This window comes from Macrotis lagotis, chromosome 1 (genome assembly GCF_037893015.1).
Source record: "Macrotis lagotis isolate mMagLag1 chromosome 1, bilby.v1.9.chrom.fasta, whole genome shotgun sequence".
Lineage (NCBI taxonomy): Eukaryota > Metazoa > Chordata > Mammalia > Peramelemorphia > Peramelidae > Macrotis > Macrotis lagotis.
In genome coordinates, this window is record NC_133658.1 from 177159712 (window position 1) to 177177582 (window position 17871).

The 17871-nt window shown below is 36.4% G+C and overlaps 1 protein-coding gene across 8 annotated transcripts in view; it reads left to right on the plus strand.

Annotated features, from left to right (window-relative positions):
• Nucleotides 1–17871, plus strand: part of TASP1 (taspase 1) — a 304860-nt gene that overhangs the window by 239719 nt on the left and 47270 nt on the right. For 7 of the 8 annotated variants that reach the window (XM_074209426.1, XM_074209427.1, XM_074209429.1 and 4 more), the window contains one exon: nt 7858–7968. In XM_074209426.1, the coding sequence (XP_074065527.1) occupies nt 7858–7968 (111 nt within the window). Of the gene's footprint in view, nt 1–7857; nt 7969–17871 lie in introns of those variants that run through there. The other variant, XM_074209433.1, reaches the window with a different exon arrangement.

Below are 17871 nucleotides of genomic sequence, written 5' to 3' on the forward strand. Positions count from 1 at the left end.
TGGCATGGGATGCTGCTGCTGTAGACACTTACAGGAGAACTGAATTATTTGTCTTGTCCCAGACCTGAGGGGAGAACTGAAGGCTATAGCCACTTCAGTGTTCTCAAGGAGCAAGGTCATTTCCAGCACAGTGTGCTGATGAGGGGCCCCATCTGTGGCTTGCAGGGGGAAAGGAATGCATAAGCTGGTCCCAGGACAAAGCTGGGGTAAGAGACACCACACTCCTGAACTATAGGACTAGAGCTGAATATATTTAAAAAAAAAGGCTGCTTAATTTTTTTTGAATGAGAAGGCAAAGGAGAAAGAACCCAATAATAGACAGTTACTGTGGGAATAGAGAAGACAGGGATTCATTTTCAGAGGAAGATGTTAAAGCAAAAAAAGCCACTCCTACCCCAAGGAGTAACATCAGATGGCTACCTGCTTAAAAATAATTTATAGAGGAACTGAAAAAAAATATTTTAAAAATCAAATAAGAGAGATTTAGAAGAAATTGAAAAAGAAATAAGTATAATCTAATGAAAAGAAAGTAAACCAACTGGAAAAGGAGATTCAGAAGCTTAAGGAAGAAAATGACTCTGAAAATTAGAATGGAGCAAGGGGATATCAATAAAGTTATTAAGAGACAAAGAAATAATAAAACAAAATAAAAAGAAGGTGAAACACCACAAGAAAAACAACAGATTTGAAGAAAATATCAAGAAAACATAAAAATAACTACACTATCTGAAAGCAAAAGAATCTTGATACAATAATATAAGAAACAATAAAAGAAAATTGTCCTGAAGTTTTATAACAAGAGGGAAAAGTAGAAATAGAAAAAATTCACTGATCAAAAGCTGAAAGGGATCTTAGAATGAAAATTTAAAAGAATATCATAACTAAGTTCCAAAACACACAAGTTGAGAAGAAAATATTAAGAGCAATGAGAAGAAAACAATCTAATACAGTGAAACAGCATTTAGAATTATACAAGACCCAGCAGTGGCTACTTAAAAAGACCACAAGTCTTGGAACACAACATATAGAATAGCAAAAGAACTGGGGTTACAGCCAAAAATATCATATGCAGCAAAACTGAGCATAATCCTTAATGGGAAAAAAAATGAACATCCAATGAATTGCCAGAATTTCAGGATTTTGTTACAAAAGGACCTGAACTTAATAGAAAATTTGACATACAAATCAAAAGAAATAAAGATAATGTCAAAAGGTAATTACAATGGACTCTGTAAGGACAAATTGTTCACTATCTTATGTGAAAATGTAAGTCTATGTCCAAGATGCCCTGGGAGGGCTAGAGGAGAGAGAAAAAGATGTGTAATTGCTGCTGTAATAAGAAAAAATAATGTGTTGTTTAGGGGAGTATAAAATTGCTGCAGTGCACAATTTGAGATTATGCAAAATAAATTTGCATTGGATCCAGTCATCAGAGTTTTGTGATTTTCTACTCTTCTGTTCAGTATCACATTACTGGATGCTGGCAGGGCAAAGAATTCAAGGATATGATAGTATGGAGTTCAATTGGTTCATCACAGAATTGAAATAGAGAAGGAAATGACAAAGTGATGACATGGTGAAGAACTTGAGAGGTGAAAGAATTGAAGATCTCAGTGAGGATGAAGAATAGGTGTGTATAGCAGAGGAGAAAATGGGATTATAAAATATCACCAGAATTTCAGAATACCAAATACCAAAGAATTTCAGAATTCACTAACATAAAGTAGAACACTTTTAGGTGAGGGCAAGATAACCTTTGTTATCATCATTTTCTATGACTGAGGTGGATTTGAGAAAGACTCAAAGGCTACAACCAATATTGATATGCCTCAGTGGTATAACTTTGGCAATGCACTTAATTTTCCTGAGTCTCAATTCTCTCATTTGTAAAATGGGAAAGTTTAATTACATGACTTTCAAGGTCTCTTCTAGCTATGATGATGATGATGATGATATATACCATTATATAGCCAGCACTGTGCTAACTACCTTGCAATTATCATTTCATTTGATCCTCATAACATCTCTGGAAGGTAAATGTTATTTTTATTCTTATCTTAAAGATTAGGAAACTGAAGCAAACAGAAGTGAAGTCTCTTACCCAGAGTCTGCAGCTAAACTCAAGTCTTCTTGATTCCAGACCCAATGTGTACTATGGTGCCTTCTTGCTGCTTTGCTTTAAGATCTTTTTCTTATGAGCTCATGACCCTATAAGAATTAAAAGATCCTTCATATCCATGATGTCCTTTTATTCCCACAACTACTCTGTCATCCAGATTATTATCCTTATAATGCTAATGAAGAAACTAGTACTAAGAGAATTTTAATGACTCATTCAAGCCCTTGTAACCACTTAAGTTGCAGATCTTTGACTTGAACATTATTGTCTTTGAATCCAGGCCCAGAGGCTTTTGTACTACATTAGAGATTTCCATTTATTTATGATTGCCTATCAGGTACCAGACACTGTACTAAGCACCAAGGATAACGGGAAAGACAAAGAATAGTCCCTGCTGTCAGGAAGCTCATAGTCTAATGGGGGAAATATGAAAATAACTCTATTGAAGCAAGATTTATACAGGATAAATTGGGAATAGTCCTTTTTTTTAAACTTTTGCAAGGCAATGGGGTTAAGTGGTTTGCCTAAGGCCACACAGCTAGGTAATTATTAAGTGTCTGAGGCCAGATTTGAACTCAGGGACTCCTGAATCCAGAGCTGGTGCTCTATCTACTGTGTCACCTAGCCTCCCCTGGGAATAGTCTTGAGAGAAAAGAAACTAGGATTATAGGGGATTGGGAAAGGTTTCCTATTCAAATTGGGACCTGAAGGAAGTCAGGGAAGCTTGGAGGAAGAAATAAAAAAGGGAAAATGTTTCAGGCTGGAGAAGAGTGAAAAGTTTCTACATTTGAAAATAAGGTTTCTTGTTTGAGGAAACCAAGGGGACCAGTATCACAGGATCTCAAAGTACATGAGGAAAGGAGGGGGTTAATGTATAAGAAGACTGAAAAAGTAGGGAGGGTCAGATTATGAAAGGTTCTGAGTGCCAAACAGAGGATTTTATATTTGATCCTGGAAGTGATAGGGAGTCACAGAAATTTGTTGAGTATGGAATGGGGGGGGGGGCTTAGTTGAACCTATACTTTAGGTAGATCACTTTGAATGGAGGATGGATTAGGAGTCAGGGAAACTTGTGACAGAGAGAACAACTAGGAGACTGCAGCAATGCAAGCATTAAGGGATGGACTACCAGATGATGGCAGTGCCAGAGGAGAAATAAGAGTGATGTAGGAGATATTAAAAAAGTAAAATCAACAGACCTTGACAAGAGATTGGACATGGCAGGTGAAAGAAAGTGAGAAGCTGAGAATGGTGCTATTTTCAACAACATAGGGAAGTCAGAAAGAATGAGGATTTAGGAGTTTTGTAGATGCTGAGTGTAAGATGTCTCTGGGACATCCAGGTATTTGGAGATAGGAGACTGTAGTTCAAGAGACAGTTTAGGGCTGGACAAATAAACCTGATAATCATTAGCATAGAGATGATAATTAAATCCATGGGAGCTAATGAGATCACCAAGAAAAATAGTTTCTGTTCTTTAGAAGAGGGCTCAAAACGTAGCCTTTACAGGATATAGTCAGTAAGGAAGGCTAAGAAAGAATGGTCTGTTAGGCAGGAAGTGAATCAATATAATCAGTGCTATGAAAACATAAATGAGAATATCAGAAGAACAATTTGATTGACAGGGTCAAAGGCTACAGAGAGGTCAAGGAAGATAAGGATTGAGAAAAAGCCATTGGATTTGACGATTAAGAGATCTTTAGTAACTTTGGAGAGAACAGTTTTGGTAGTATGATGAGAGGTTAGGATATAAAAAAGTTAAGAGAAAGAGAAAAAGAAGTAGAGGCATGAAATTAAAGTTGAAAAACTGAGATTAAGTTCATTGAGGATATATCAGTAAGTGTGTTGGAATCTCTAATTATAAGGCTAAGAGGAAAGAAAGACTGAAACAGGCACTGAATTCATTGATGAAAGAAAAGAAAATGCCCTGGAGCTTACCAGCTACCGAATTTTGGTTTGATAGTAAATGTGGATGGAGTGAAATGAAATGGAGAAGAGGTTATTGAATGAAAGTGGTAGAGAATGAACCTGAAAGTAACATTGGTGAGCAATTATTCCACCGCCATCAGTGACTAGTAGGACAATGAGGGAAAGTCCAGCCCATGCAAGAATAGAAAACTATTAAGATTGTGAAAGGAATCATATCTCTGTAAGAACCAGAAAATGAAAGGGGGAGTAAAGGAAAAGATTTAAGATGAAAGCAAGTTTGTTGCCTATGGAACAGACATTCCAATGAGATTAATGAAACTTAAAGGTAGCTTTACAATGGGACATTGAAGGGAATGGACGTAAGGAAGGGATCAGACTGTGAAATATGGAAGATAGCATTCAAATGATGACAGTAATGATTCAATCACTGGTACCCCATACCAGTGGATATGACCAGAGAGAAGTTTGTTAATCATTGAAGAATGAGTTCAAATAATTTTTCATTATGCATGGCTGTTTGGGCTCAGGGCAGAGCCCAAACTTCTGCCCCTGCAAGCTGAAGAAAAGGTGTAGTTTCTTTTCCCCCAAGTCAGGAGATGAGACTGAAGACTTGATAGAATTGCTTTTCTCCTCTTCCCTGGAAATGAAGAGTCTTCTTCAATCTATAGAATGGTATTTCTTCTCTTAGAAAGATTGTAGATCAGGCAGAAATCTATGTAATGTATAGCATTTCTCTTCTTCCAATAATTGAGAGGAATGATGTGTGTGGAAAAATAGGAAAAATTTAGATTGTGGGGTTAAGTGACTGAATTAATACTGATACTATTAACAGACATAAGGAAATCAGAAAGAGGAACAAGTTTTGATTTTAAAAAGTTGAGAAAGTTGATTTTAAATATATTGAATGTGAAGGTTAGGTATGATATCAAAAGTGGTCTAATATTTGAAGATGTGGAGCTAGAGCTTAGAAGAAAGGACAAAGTTAGAGACATAAGTTTTGGTATTCATTATATAGAAGTGATACTTGAAAGTGTGGAAATAGATGTAATTGCCAAGAGAAAATATTAATAAATGAGGATCAAGAATAGAACTCTGGGAAAATACTTTGACAATGTGAAAGAAGAGGCATATTATATATATATATATATATATATATATACATATATGTATACACACATACATACACACACACACACAGTTGTACATGTAAAGTAGTCCAAAAGGATGCGGTGTTATTGAATGTTATCCTAATTTTTTAAATAATGGAAAATTGAAAGGAAGATTTAATAATCCAAATACCAAAATAATTGATGAAATTGAAATGGTATACTAAAGATTTCAGATGGTCATCAGAGGGAGAAAAAGTATGATCAATTTATTAAAAAAAATTGAAAATATGTCTATATAATGTTTGCTAAACAATGACCAAGTAATAATAGTAGGGAAGAAAAGAATATGCTGACTGATGTCTCCACAAGTAGGTGGCCTTGTATAGAGGACTTGTGATTCCATTTAGGGTATTTCTTGGCAGATGTTCTGGAGTGGTTTGTCATTTCCTTCTCCAACTCATTCTGCTGATGAGAAAATTAAGGCTAACAGGGTTGTGACTTGTCCACAGACATAACAATATTTCTTAGGCTGGATTTAAAGGTTACTGTTATAAAGAAGAAAGCAGCTCACAAAAATTAGAAGAAAAGCAGAAAATGGGGGGGGAGTCTTTGCACTAACAAGTTTCTCTCATAAAGCTCTTGTTTCTAACATGCTATTTAAATATGTGTAGGTATGTGTATATATAAATATATCTTTGTGTGTGTGTATTATATATATATAATACACACACACGGGGAGGAAGAATCTCGTCAAATTTATAATAAATTTATAATAAAAAGAGCACTCCCCAATTAAAATATAAGAATAGTTTGTTTTCAGAGGAAGAAATCCAATAGCCATATGAAAAAATAATATCAATAACCATATGAAAAAATGCTTTAAAACAACTCTGAGGTATCACCTCATTTCCAGAAGATTACATAAGATGACAAAAAAAGAAAATGGCAAATACTGGGGCTTGGGGGAGAGGGATACACTTTGGGAAAATGTATACAATAAAGCACTCTTGTCAGAGCTGAAAATTCACCCAACCATTCTGGAAAATAATTTTGAGCTACCCTCCTAAAGAGCTATTAATCTGCAGATTTTCTGACTCAGCAATACTATGAAAATGTCAAGGACTCGTATGTGTAAAAATATAATTGCAACTCTATTTATTGTGGCAAAGAATTGAAAAATGGAGGGATATCCAAGAAGTAATGTTATATGAATGTTATGGGATACTATTGTTTAAGAAATAACGAAGCTGACCTTGGACATGTCGCTTAACCCCATTGCCTTGCACATACCAACAAAAAAATGAAGGGTATGGTTTAAAAAAAAAAAACCTAAGAAGACATATGAACTGATACAAAGTGAAATGTGCAGAACCAGAGTAACAATTTATATAGTAACAGAAGTATTATAAGGATGATCAACTTTGAAAAACTTGGTAACTTTGATTAGATGACCAACCTCAGTACCAAAGGACTCATTTTGAAACATATTATCTACTTCCCAATAGAGAGTAGATAAGAGACATACTGCCTTTTCTTTCTCTTTAAGTTTGACCCAGCTGACCCAGAGCACTGAGAGGTTATGTAATTTGCCCTGTATCTTTGCTTTAAGATCAGCTTTCTCTCCACTATGCCATACTAACTCTTTGTGTTTGTATACATGCACATTTAAGTGTTCATTCTCTTATATAACTTTGTGAACAAATTGGTATAACTTATGGGTAAGTTGGCTCACTTTTAAGTAATCACTTTATTCCTTAAAAATAGGAATTTTCATTATTTTTAGAATGAAATTATTTAAGGTATAATCTTAGAAAAAATCTGTATGAAAATAATGACTAATTTATCTTTCATTCCGTTAATCTGAACTGTTAATTCTTCTTCCACACAACTCTGATGCAATAACTAATATCTCTCAAAGTAATGACCTCAAAGACATTGTAAGATGTCTTATTGTCAACACCTACATCATCAATGCCTAATTTTAATACATAATGTATTTAATACATAATGTATTTTATCATTTTGATTATTTAAAAATTAGAAATTGAAATTAGCAATTATATTTTTATTTGTTAGTTTTCTCAATTAGTCAAAGTCCATATTATACTAAAATACAATGTTATTACTATAATTCTATTCTAGTTTTTTTAATTTGTTTCCCACATCAGATATGGGAAATGATCTAAATAGATGTCCTTGGCAAAGAAAAATATCCAAAATTTGGAACATAATTTCTCCTTTATTCAGGCAAGCCATTGGGAACATTTTTTAATATGTGTAATGGTTTGTTTAAAAATTGAACCTTAGGGAGCAAATCAGAGTTTTTGGTGTTATAATTTTGACAAAACATAAAGGGCAAGAAATGATCTTTAAGAAGTAATCAAAGGGGATCATTTTGTTTTGTTTTTATATATTTGTTTTTATGTCCTTTAATCTCATGGTGTTTCAAATCCCATTCTGAACTCTGTACTACACACTCAACTTCTCACTTAAGTCTTTTTGGCAGTACCTTATGCTGTCTTTGCCAGACAGACAGTGAGTGGACCCAAGTTTGCCTAAGCAATCCATACAAGATTACTCTATAACAAAAACCAGAAATTATTAGAAACTATGTATCTTTCTTGCCTTTTGTTTCTGTCTTTGTATAGGAAGAAGGAGTGGAAAGAATAGTCATTAAAAAAAGATCTCAATTTTCTACAGGTTCACCTTTCCTAGCCAGTGAAGAGGGTGTACTTGGAGGGGTGATAGTTCTTCGATCTTGCAGATGTTCTTCAGAACCTGATTCCTCACAAGATAAACAAACCCTTCTAGGTAAGTTTATAATATTTGTTTAGGTATACATATATGTGTTTATTTGGTTCAAAAACTCAAGAACTCTACATATTATCACTATGTCATTTCAGTCATATCTAACTCTTTGTGACCCTATTTTGGGGTTTTCTTGACAAAGATACTGGCATGGTTTGCCAGTTCCTTTTCCATCTCATTTTATAAATGAAGAAACCGAGGCCAGCAGGGTTAAATGACTTACCTGTCTGAAGCTGGATTTGAACTTGGGTAGATAAGTTCCTAATTTCAAGTCTGACTCTCTATCCACTGAGTCACCTAGCCATCCCCACTCTACAAGTCAATTGGTTCTGTTAACCTAAACCTTAGAAATAGAAATAACATTTGTAGCTGACCTATGTCATGCATTTCTTTGGAATTATAAAAGTAATGTCACCATATACCTACATAGTTTTTTTTTGCAAGGCAAATGGGGTTAAGTGGCTTGCCCAAGGCCACACAGCTAGGTAATTATTAAGTGTCTGAGACCGGATTTGAACCCAGGTACTCCTGACTCCAGGGACAGTGCTTTATCCACTATGCCACCTAGCCACCCCTAACCTACATAGTTTTTTAAAAAGGAAAAGCTGAATGCAATTCATAAATATTTTATTTTTAGATGGAATATATTTATATGTAAGGTAATCATCCTTCATTAAATACATATTTTAGTGAACTGGGAAAAAATTTTCTTACCATATTTGGTGTTCAATTCATTATCAATTGTACTAAATGATAAAAGGAATAGTTGGGTAAGTAAATGACCAAAAATAAAAAATGAAGGTTGAATAATCCTCTCCATAAAGGACCAACAGATTCCATATAACCCCTTTAGTATGATCTTTATCTATTGCTACTCAGTTGCCTGCCAGAAAGCAAAATAATAGTTATTTATTCCACTATTATATTTCCATCATTTGTTTATATTTAGTTATGTAGTAAATCAATGTCCTCTTACCATTCAATATAGTTAGATAGTAGCAACAGAGGAAATTATGTGCTAGACTTTTCATGACTCTTCCTGGAACTTCAATGACCCCTTGGTTGTCATCAGGCATAGCTTACATGGTTAGGAATTCAGAACTATAAGAAATCCTATGGTTATCTATGGGTATTCATTTTGTAGATAAAGAAGCTGAGACCTAAAAGAGGAAGAGATTTGTCCAAGGGCACATGAACAATAGTAAGCAACAGCAAATTTGAATTTCAGTCTCATTCTCAAAAATCACTTCTTCCCCTACTACTGTATCATGCTATTTCTCCTTTTGAATGTCTGTCTTTGCAGATAGTGAAAGTATTGTTATTCTCATATCATAGAAGTTATTTGTCCATGGCCACATAACCAATAAGCATTGGAGCCATAACTCAAATCTTCATATAACCTGACTCCATGTTTAGTATTCTTTCTACTATATCCTGCTTTTCCTTGATACTATTAAAAAAAGTTTATATAACCTCTGTATTAAAATGCATAAAATAAAATACTTTTCAATTTCAGCACTTTTTCTGAAAATAATAGATAAGTGGGACTTCATCCTTAAAAAGCATCTGGACAATTTTCTATTAATTTTTGACAGACTTCTTAGAAAACCATAACTAGTTGTTTTACACATGACAAAGGTCGGAAAGGAGTTTACCCATCTGACAATATCAAAAAAAGTCAAGAACCAAGTATGGGTAATGTTGTTCTTTTCCTTTTCACTCCTGCATTTTTGGCTACTCATATACATGGATAAACTTTTAGGACGGCTCTTCTCTTTCTACCATTCAACAAATGCCAGTTATTCTAACTTTTGATATTAGCATGCTCATATTACTATTACCCTTCATGTTCTGGATGTAGTTTATCTAAGGTTGTTTGTTTTGCCATTAGATACCAATTACTGCATTCTATCAGTGAATCTCTCTGTCTCTCTCTCTCTCTTTTTTTTTCATTTCTCCTTTTCCCCTCTATCACTTGCTGGAATATCACCCATGTCACATCCCTCTCTTTTACCCTTCTCTCTCTATATATATATCCTTTTTATTAAATTAGTTCATTAGTGATTTATAGGTTCAAATATAATTTCTGCTTATTTATAACTACCAGTTTTCTGTATCCAGTCCTAGTTTCTCTTAAGATTCATTTCTGCATTGCCAACTGCCTGTCAGATATTTTGAACTAGTAACAAAGATGTCTCAAATTCCCTATGGTCAAACAGAACTCTTCCCTTTATATGTATCCATATCAAGGACTTTTCTATTTCTTTTGAGGAATCTACCATCCATCTAATCACCAGGTTAGCAACCTTGGTATCTTCCTCAATTCCACAGTGTCACACATTCATATACCCAGTTGCCAAATATTTTTTCTATATCCACATCTCTTGCTCTCTCCACATTCTCTCTGTTCAAATAGATACTACCTTAATGCAGGCTATTATCACCTAGATGTCACTTTTTTTTTAGGTTTTTGCCAGGCAAATGGGGTTAAGTGGCTTGCCCAACGCCACACAGCTAGGTAATTATTAAGTGTCTGAGACTGGATTTGAACCCAGGTACCCCTGACTCCAGGGCCGGTGCTTTATCCACTGCGCCACCTAGCCACCCCTCACCTTCTTCTTAATTGTTCTCTCTCTCAAGTATTTTCCTTTTCAGTTCATATTGCATAGACACTAAAATAATTTTCCAAAAGTTAGAACCCTGACCATATCATCCTGCTGCTATTCAGTGGTTTCCTTTACCATCAGGATCAAATATTAACCTTTGTATTTGCTATTTCAAATCTATACAACCCAATCCTTTCATACTTTTACAGACTTCCTACCCATTACTACCATCCACAAAAGATTAGTCATACTATCCATCTTGTCATTTCTGATAGACAGCTTTCTAACTCTCAACCCTATGCTTTTGCACTAGCTATCCTTATACCTGAAATATTCTCTTTCCTCACTTTTTCCTTTGATCCCTCATCTCTTTCAAAAATAAATTCAAGGGACATCTTCCTCATGATGCCTTTTCCTGGTCACTTCTTGGGTCTTCCAACATTTCTCTATGCTTGTTTTTGTTGTTTTTTTCTTAAATTTTCAGTTCTAAATTCTCTCCCTCCTTCATCCCTTCCCCACCCATTGAGAAGGGACAAAGTATGATTATAGATAGATAGATAGACAGATAGATAGATAGATAGATAGATAGATAGATAGATAAAATCATGTATAACATATTTTCACATTTAACCATTATTACATGGAAAGGAGGAAGGAGAAAAGAAGGAAAAAAGTATGCCTCAATCTGTACTCAGAGTTCATCATTTCTCTCTCTGGAGGGGTTAGTCCTTTAAAATTATAGGTCATTGTTGTTAAAATACTGCTTTTACTCACTTTGTATCATCTCACAGAAGTTTTCCTAGGTTTTGCTGGAGCCATCCCCCTCACCATTTCTTATAGCACAATGTATTTTATCACAGCTTATTCAGCCATTTCTCAAATAATGGGCATCTCCTCAGTTTTCAATTCTTAGCACCAAAGAAAGAGTGGCTATAAGGGGCGGCTAGGTGGCGTAGTGGATAAAGCACCGGCCCTGGAGTCAGGAGTACCTGGGTTCAAATCCGGTCTCAGACACTTAATAATTACCTAGCTGTGTGGCCTTGGGCAAGCCACTTAACCCCATTTGCCTTACAAAAAAGAAAAAAAAAAGAAAGAAATAGTGGCTATACAAGTACTTACTTTATGTGCTTTTTGTACATATATATGCTCATGTTGTTGCCCTCTTTCCTTTAGAATATTTATTTCTTGAGAGAATGGAATATTTTGTCCAAGACAGTTTTGTCTTGGACAATATTTACAAGACAGTCTTGACTTCAAAGGTAATTCATTTTCATCAGAAATCACAAGTGAAAAGAGTCTGAGATTAAGGTGCTTTTTTTTAAAACATGGTAGTGGCTCCCGGGGTTGGAGGGATGCCTACCAGAGTGAAAGAACTTTAGCCTCCTGGAGGCAGCCCCAGGGTGCTGGGAGCTGCAGCTCACAGCAGTGGGGGCAGTTTCCTGAGCTACACCCCGGGGAGCACTGGGCACAATCTGTGGGAACAGCGGGGGACCTCTGCCAGAGCAAGCACCAGAAGCCCAGCCTTCAGGGCACACAGAGAGCAGCATGGCCACAGCAACCCAGATCCAGGAAACAGAAGCAGGCAGAACAGTAAGCAGGAGCCCCCAGGGCATGAGCCCATTGAACCTGGGAGGGGAGTGAAGAGAGACTGCAGAGCTCTGTCCTCTGTCCCTGGAATAGGACTCTGGGGTTCTGACCACATGCAGATCCTGATCGCAGTCTAGGCCCCCCCCTCCATAGAACAGCAAGCCCCCCCCCACCTCAGCCCATGGCAGAGGGGGCCACTTATGGTCATTTGCAGACCAGGAGGGAGGACAGAGCCTCACACACTGAGACCCTTGTGGGAGTGTCCCAAAAGCTCAGGAAGCACCCCCCAAAACAGGCTTAGGCTTGGAAAATGAGCAAGCAGAGAAATAAGAGGAACACCATTGAGAAATATATTTTGCCTGTGAGCCCAAGAAGGATCAAAACACTCAGTCTGAGGATGAGGAAGCACAAGCTCCTGCATCTAAAGACTCCAAGAATAACAGGAATTGGGCTCAGGCTATGACAGAGCTCAAAAAAGACTTTGAAAATCAAATGAGGGAGTTAGAAGAAAAACTGGGAAAAGAAATGAGAGAGATGCAGGAAAAAACATGAAAATGAAGTCAGCAGCTTAGTCACGGAAATCCAAAAAAATGCTGAAGAAAATAGTATGCTAAAAACCAGCTTAGGTCAAATGGACAAAACAGTTCAAAAAGTTATTGAGGAGAAGAATGCTTTAAAAAGCAGAATTGGCCAGATGGAAAAAGAGATTAAGAAAGCTCTCTGAGGAAAACAAATCCTTCAGACAAAGGATAGAACTCAGGGAGACTGATGAAATCAGGACTCAATACTTCAAAACCAAAAGAATGAAAAATTAGAAGAAAATGTGAAACATCTCATTGAAAAAACAACTGATGTGGAAAAATAGATTTAGGAAAGATAGTCTACAAATTATTGGAATACCTGAAAGTCATGATCAGGAAAAGAGCCTTGACATCATTTTCACAGAATTACTACAGGAAAATTGCCCTGATATCCTAGAAGCAGAGGGCAAAATAGAAATGGAGAGAATCCACTGATCTCCCCAAGAAAGAGATCCCAAAAAAACCAACCCACAGGAATATTATAGCCAAGTTCCAGAACTCCCAAGTCAAAGAGAAAATATTGCAAGCAGTCAGAAGGACACAATTCAAATACCATGGAGCTGCAATCAGGATCTCACAGGACTTAGCAGCAACTACATTGGAAGCTCTTAGGGCTTGGGATATAATATACCAGAAGGCAAAAGAGCTTAGAATGCAACCAAGAATCAACTACCCAGAAAAACTGAATGTCCTCTTCCAGGGAAAAAGATGGACTTTCAATGAACCAGGGGAATTTCAAATGTTCCTGTTGGAATGGCCAGAGCTGAACAGAAGGTTTGATCTTCAAATACAGGACTCAGGTGAAGCATAGAGAGTGGAGGAGAAGGGGAAAATATGAGGGACTTAATGATGATGAACTGTGTGTATTCCTGTATAGAAAAATGAGACTGATAATACTCATATGTACCTTCTCAGTTAATAGATCAGGTAGAAGGAGTTTTTTTAGATGAAGCACAGGAGAAAACTGAATTTGAAGATATATTGTGGTGTAAAAATGGAGTCAATAGATAAAAGGGAAATGTAATGGGAGAAAGAAAAAGGAGAGGAGGAATAGGCTAAGATATTTCATATAATAAGATTTTTCTTTATTACGATGAGCTATTGCAATGATATGGAAGGGGGGAAGGCAAGGGGGAATGAGGGAATCTTTGCTCTCTAGGATAGGAAACAGCATATATACTCAATGGGGTATAGACAGCTGGAATAAGAAGGAGAGAAGTGGGACAAGGGGAAGGGGTGGGGATGTGAATGATGGAGGAGAGGATGGACCATGGGGGGGGGGGGGAGTGGTCAGATATAACACATTTTCTCTTTTACTTCTTGCAAGGGGCTGGTATTGGATGGCCTGTCCGGGACCATAGGGCCAGGTGGATGCTGGGCCTAAGGGGTGGTATTGGGGTTCGGGGCCACTTGGCCTTAGGGCCAGGGATCTGTCTGCTGCGCCACTCAGCTACCCTGTAGCAGAGGCAGAGTGAATGAAGAGAGAAAATATGGTACATGGCAGTGGAGAAATACCAAAGGAGGGAGTTGCTATCAGCAATGGTAACAGTGGAAAAATATGGAAGTAACTTTTGTGATGGACTTATCATAAAGAATATGATCCACCCACGACAGAGTTGGTGCTGTTGGAACACAGACTGAAGCACATTTTTTATTATTATTATCGTGGGGGGGGGGATGCAGGGCAAATAGGGCTGGGTGGTCTGCCTGGGACCGCATAGCAGGGTGACCATTGGGTGTCTGAGGCCAGACTTGGACCCGGGTGCTCTGGGCTCAAGGGCCAGTGCTCTGTCCGCCACCCAGCCACCCCTACTATTATTTCTATTTCATTTTATTTTGGGTCTTTTTTCTTCTTATTTTAGTTTTTTCAGGGCAGTGGGGTTGGGGTGGCTTGCATGTCACACAGCTGGGTGATTGTTGGGTGTATGTGGTTGGATATGAGCTCAGGTGCTCTGTCCACTGCACCACCTGGCCATACCTACAATTATTACTATTATTTTTTTAATTTTAATTTTAATTTTTTTCTCTCCCCTTTATCACTCAAGCGAGTCTATATTTTTTTGGGAGAGGGGGTATTTTGTTTACTCTTAAACAAAAATATTTTATTATTGTATAAAAAACATTATTTGTACAAAATGAGAATAAATAAATATTAAATTGAAAAAAAAAAACATGGTAGCAACTGTTGCACAGTGGGTTCAATAGAATCACATATCCACATCTAACACTACATGACTGGGTAGGGAAAAGAAAATTAAAAAAGAAAGGGAGAGAAGACAGAAACAGAGAGAGTTGCCATTCCACTCAGCAAATATATACTCTGGACTAAATAAGAGATGAGATATGGGAATCTGTTCTGTGAACATTTTCACTTCACTGTATGATTGTACAATAAATTTTCCATGTACCTGCATTCTATTCTTTCTGTTTAATGACAACTTTAATTGGCTTCCCTAGTATTCCAAGATAGCTAGGAGGCCCTTTCTATGTTCTTTTAGATTTATATCTTTTATTTGTCTCCTTGTGAATCAAATGCAACAAAGCAAAGTACAGAAACTCTTTTTTGTTTGTTTGTTTTTGCATGACAATAGGGTTAAGTGACTTGCCCAGGGTCACACAACTAAGTACATATTAAGTGTCTGAGGTCAAATTTAAACTCAGGACCTCCTGACTCTAGGGCTAGTGCCTAGCCACTGTACCACCAGGGCAGCTAGGTGGCACACTTGATAGAGCACTTGCCTAGGAGTTAGGAGGACAAGAGTTCTAATCCTCTCAGACAATGGACACTAAATAGTTGTGTGACCTTGTGCAAGTCACTTAATCCTGATTGCCTCGCATTCAGGGCCATCTCTAGTCATTCTGGTTCATATCTGGCCACTGGATCCAAATTGACTCTGGAGAACAAAATGAGGTTTAGCACAGTGCCCCCTTACTCAAATCCAATTCATGTGCTTGTCATGGCATCATCTCACTGATGGAACGATCTTCTTCAATAATGAAAGACAAACATCATCATCATTGTGAACCAAAAATAAGGAACAGTCATGCTGTAGCTGAATACAGTCACATTGAAGTGAGAATATTCCCCTCCCCCCAAAAATATCTAGTTTTCTGCCAGCTGTCTTCACCTGTTTTTTGTTTTCTTTTGATTAGAAATTTTAGCTCCTGTCTCTTTTCCTGGTTTTGTTAGATATGATGAAAAACAAATTTTGCATTCTATTTCCATAGCAACCATCTCAGATCAATCTTTTCTTTGATATAGACTGCTTTCATTTGAAGATTTTAACCCTTTCTCTTAAAATTGATGTAAAGATACTACACTGTATAATGGCTGATTTAATGGTTTTGAAGGGTAACTAACTATATTTTCACACTTTAGAACTTAACCTTGCTATAAGGTGTGACTCTACTTCAGATATTAAATAGTAAAAGGTGCTTGTATTGTTTAAGGTGAGGTCAAATGTAAGCTTGCTTCAATTATTCTATAGCAGCAGAAGAAAATATTGCCACTGTATTTCTAATTCGAACTGCCACAGAATATAGTGTCCTTTTTTAAAAAAAGAAATCTTATGGGAGTTGAATGTTGGGTGATGATAAGTGGGTGGGATGAGGGGAGGCAAGAAAGTTCAGAAGCAGCTGAAGAGAAGAGCAGAAGACAGGGATTTGCAAATGATCTCATAAGTGGACAATTTGGATGTGAACATGATTGCAACACCCATCTCACAGAAATGAAAACCTGGCAAGGCATTGAAGGAGAATTACTGTTTTAAAACAAAACAAATGCCTCCCCATTGAATGAAACAGCTGAAAAGAATTCATTTTCTCTCAGCTCTTAAGAGAAAACCATTGTATTTTTACCTGCTTAAAGTACCATTATGTATCTTACATGTGTTTTCCAGGCCCCTACAGATGAGCTTTATTGGGGCTGCTATGCATAGCATGGTTAATAAATACATAAACAAAAAGCACACAGATCTTTACAGTGAGGAAAATAATGAGTTTGCTCTTATTTTAAGCTTGTGACTAAATATACTTAATTAGAATTCTCAAAAATATAATTAATATGGGATAAATTCCTAATTTCTGAACACAGCCCCATTTCTTGTCTTATTCACTTGCCCCAGTGAAACTGATCAGAGAGAGCCAGACAGAGAGAGAGAGAGAGAGAGAGAACGAGAACGATGAGAAACAGGCTTCATGGTTTTCCATGGATTGTTGACAGCTAGGAAAAACAAAAGCTGAGAATGTGCAAGCATTAGGGGATATAAGGCAATAGGATATATATTTGAAATGCAATGAATCTTTAGCAGTAGCCCTTCTACAAAGACAACATTATTGTAAATTGGAGACTGGCAATAGAAAAACAGGGATTGAAATATTCACTGACTGAAAATCTAAATTAAAAAAAAATCAGTAGCAACCAATTTTAAGTCAGTTTAGAAGTCTCATTTTAAAAGGATATTAAACTCTTCCATCTAAATAGGCTTCTTTATTTTAAATAATTTCATATAATGATAATTTATTATATTTGGTTAATTAAGCTTTGAATGTTAAAACTTCTCTTTGAGCAAGGAGGTTAATTGATCCTCCTTATTGATTTTTTACTTGCTATGACTTCAAAAATAGTAAATTCCATTATCATTTTCCATTCAATATGATAAATTCTGCAATTTCCAGTTTCAACTTCATAGTCCCCCCCCCAATTTTCAGAAGAGGAAAAATTGTTCTAATGATTAATTTTCATTGCTGTTGCCAAAGCATGCTGTGGTTTAGAAATTAAAAAAAAAGTTGAGTTGATGCTTCCTGGAACATTAAAAAGATAAAAGGTCATTTTACTGTAAGTAAAAATTCCAAACCGCCTTTTGGTTTTACTGGCATTAAAAATTTGGAGAGCATTTATAAACACATGCACTTCAAAGGAGATATATTCTTGTGGCACCCGGCAATATCACTTATTTCCATTACATAGTACACTCTATTTTTAAGCAGTTGTGACTAGGCAATTCAGTCTGCATTTACACTACATTAAAATTTGGCCATTTAATTTTTTTTTTAAATTGAAAACACAAAAAACTTCTCAGAATGTGACTTTTCAATAAGAGTAAACCAGATTTTAGTCTTTTTTTTTGCAG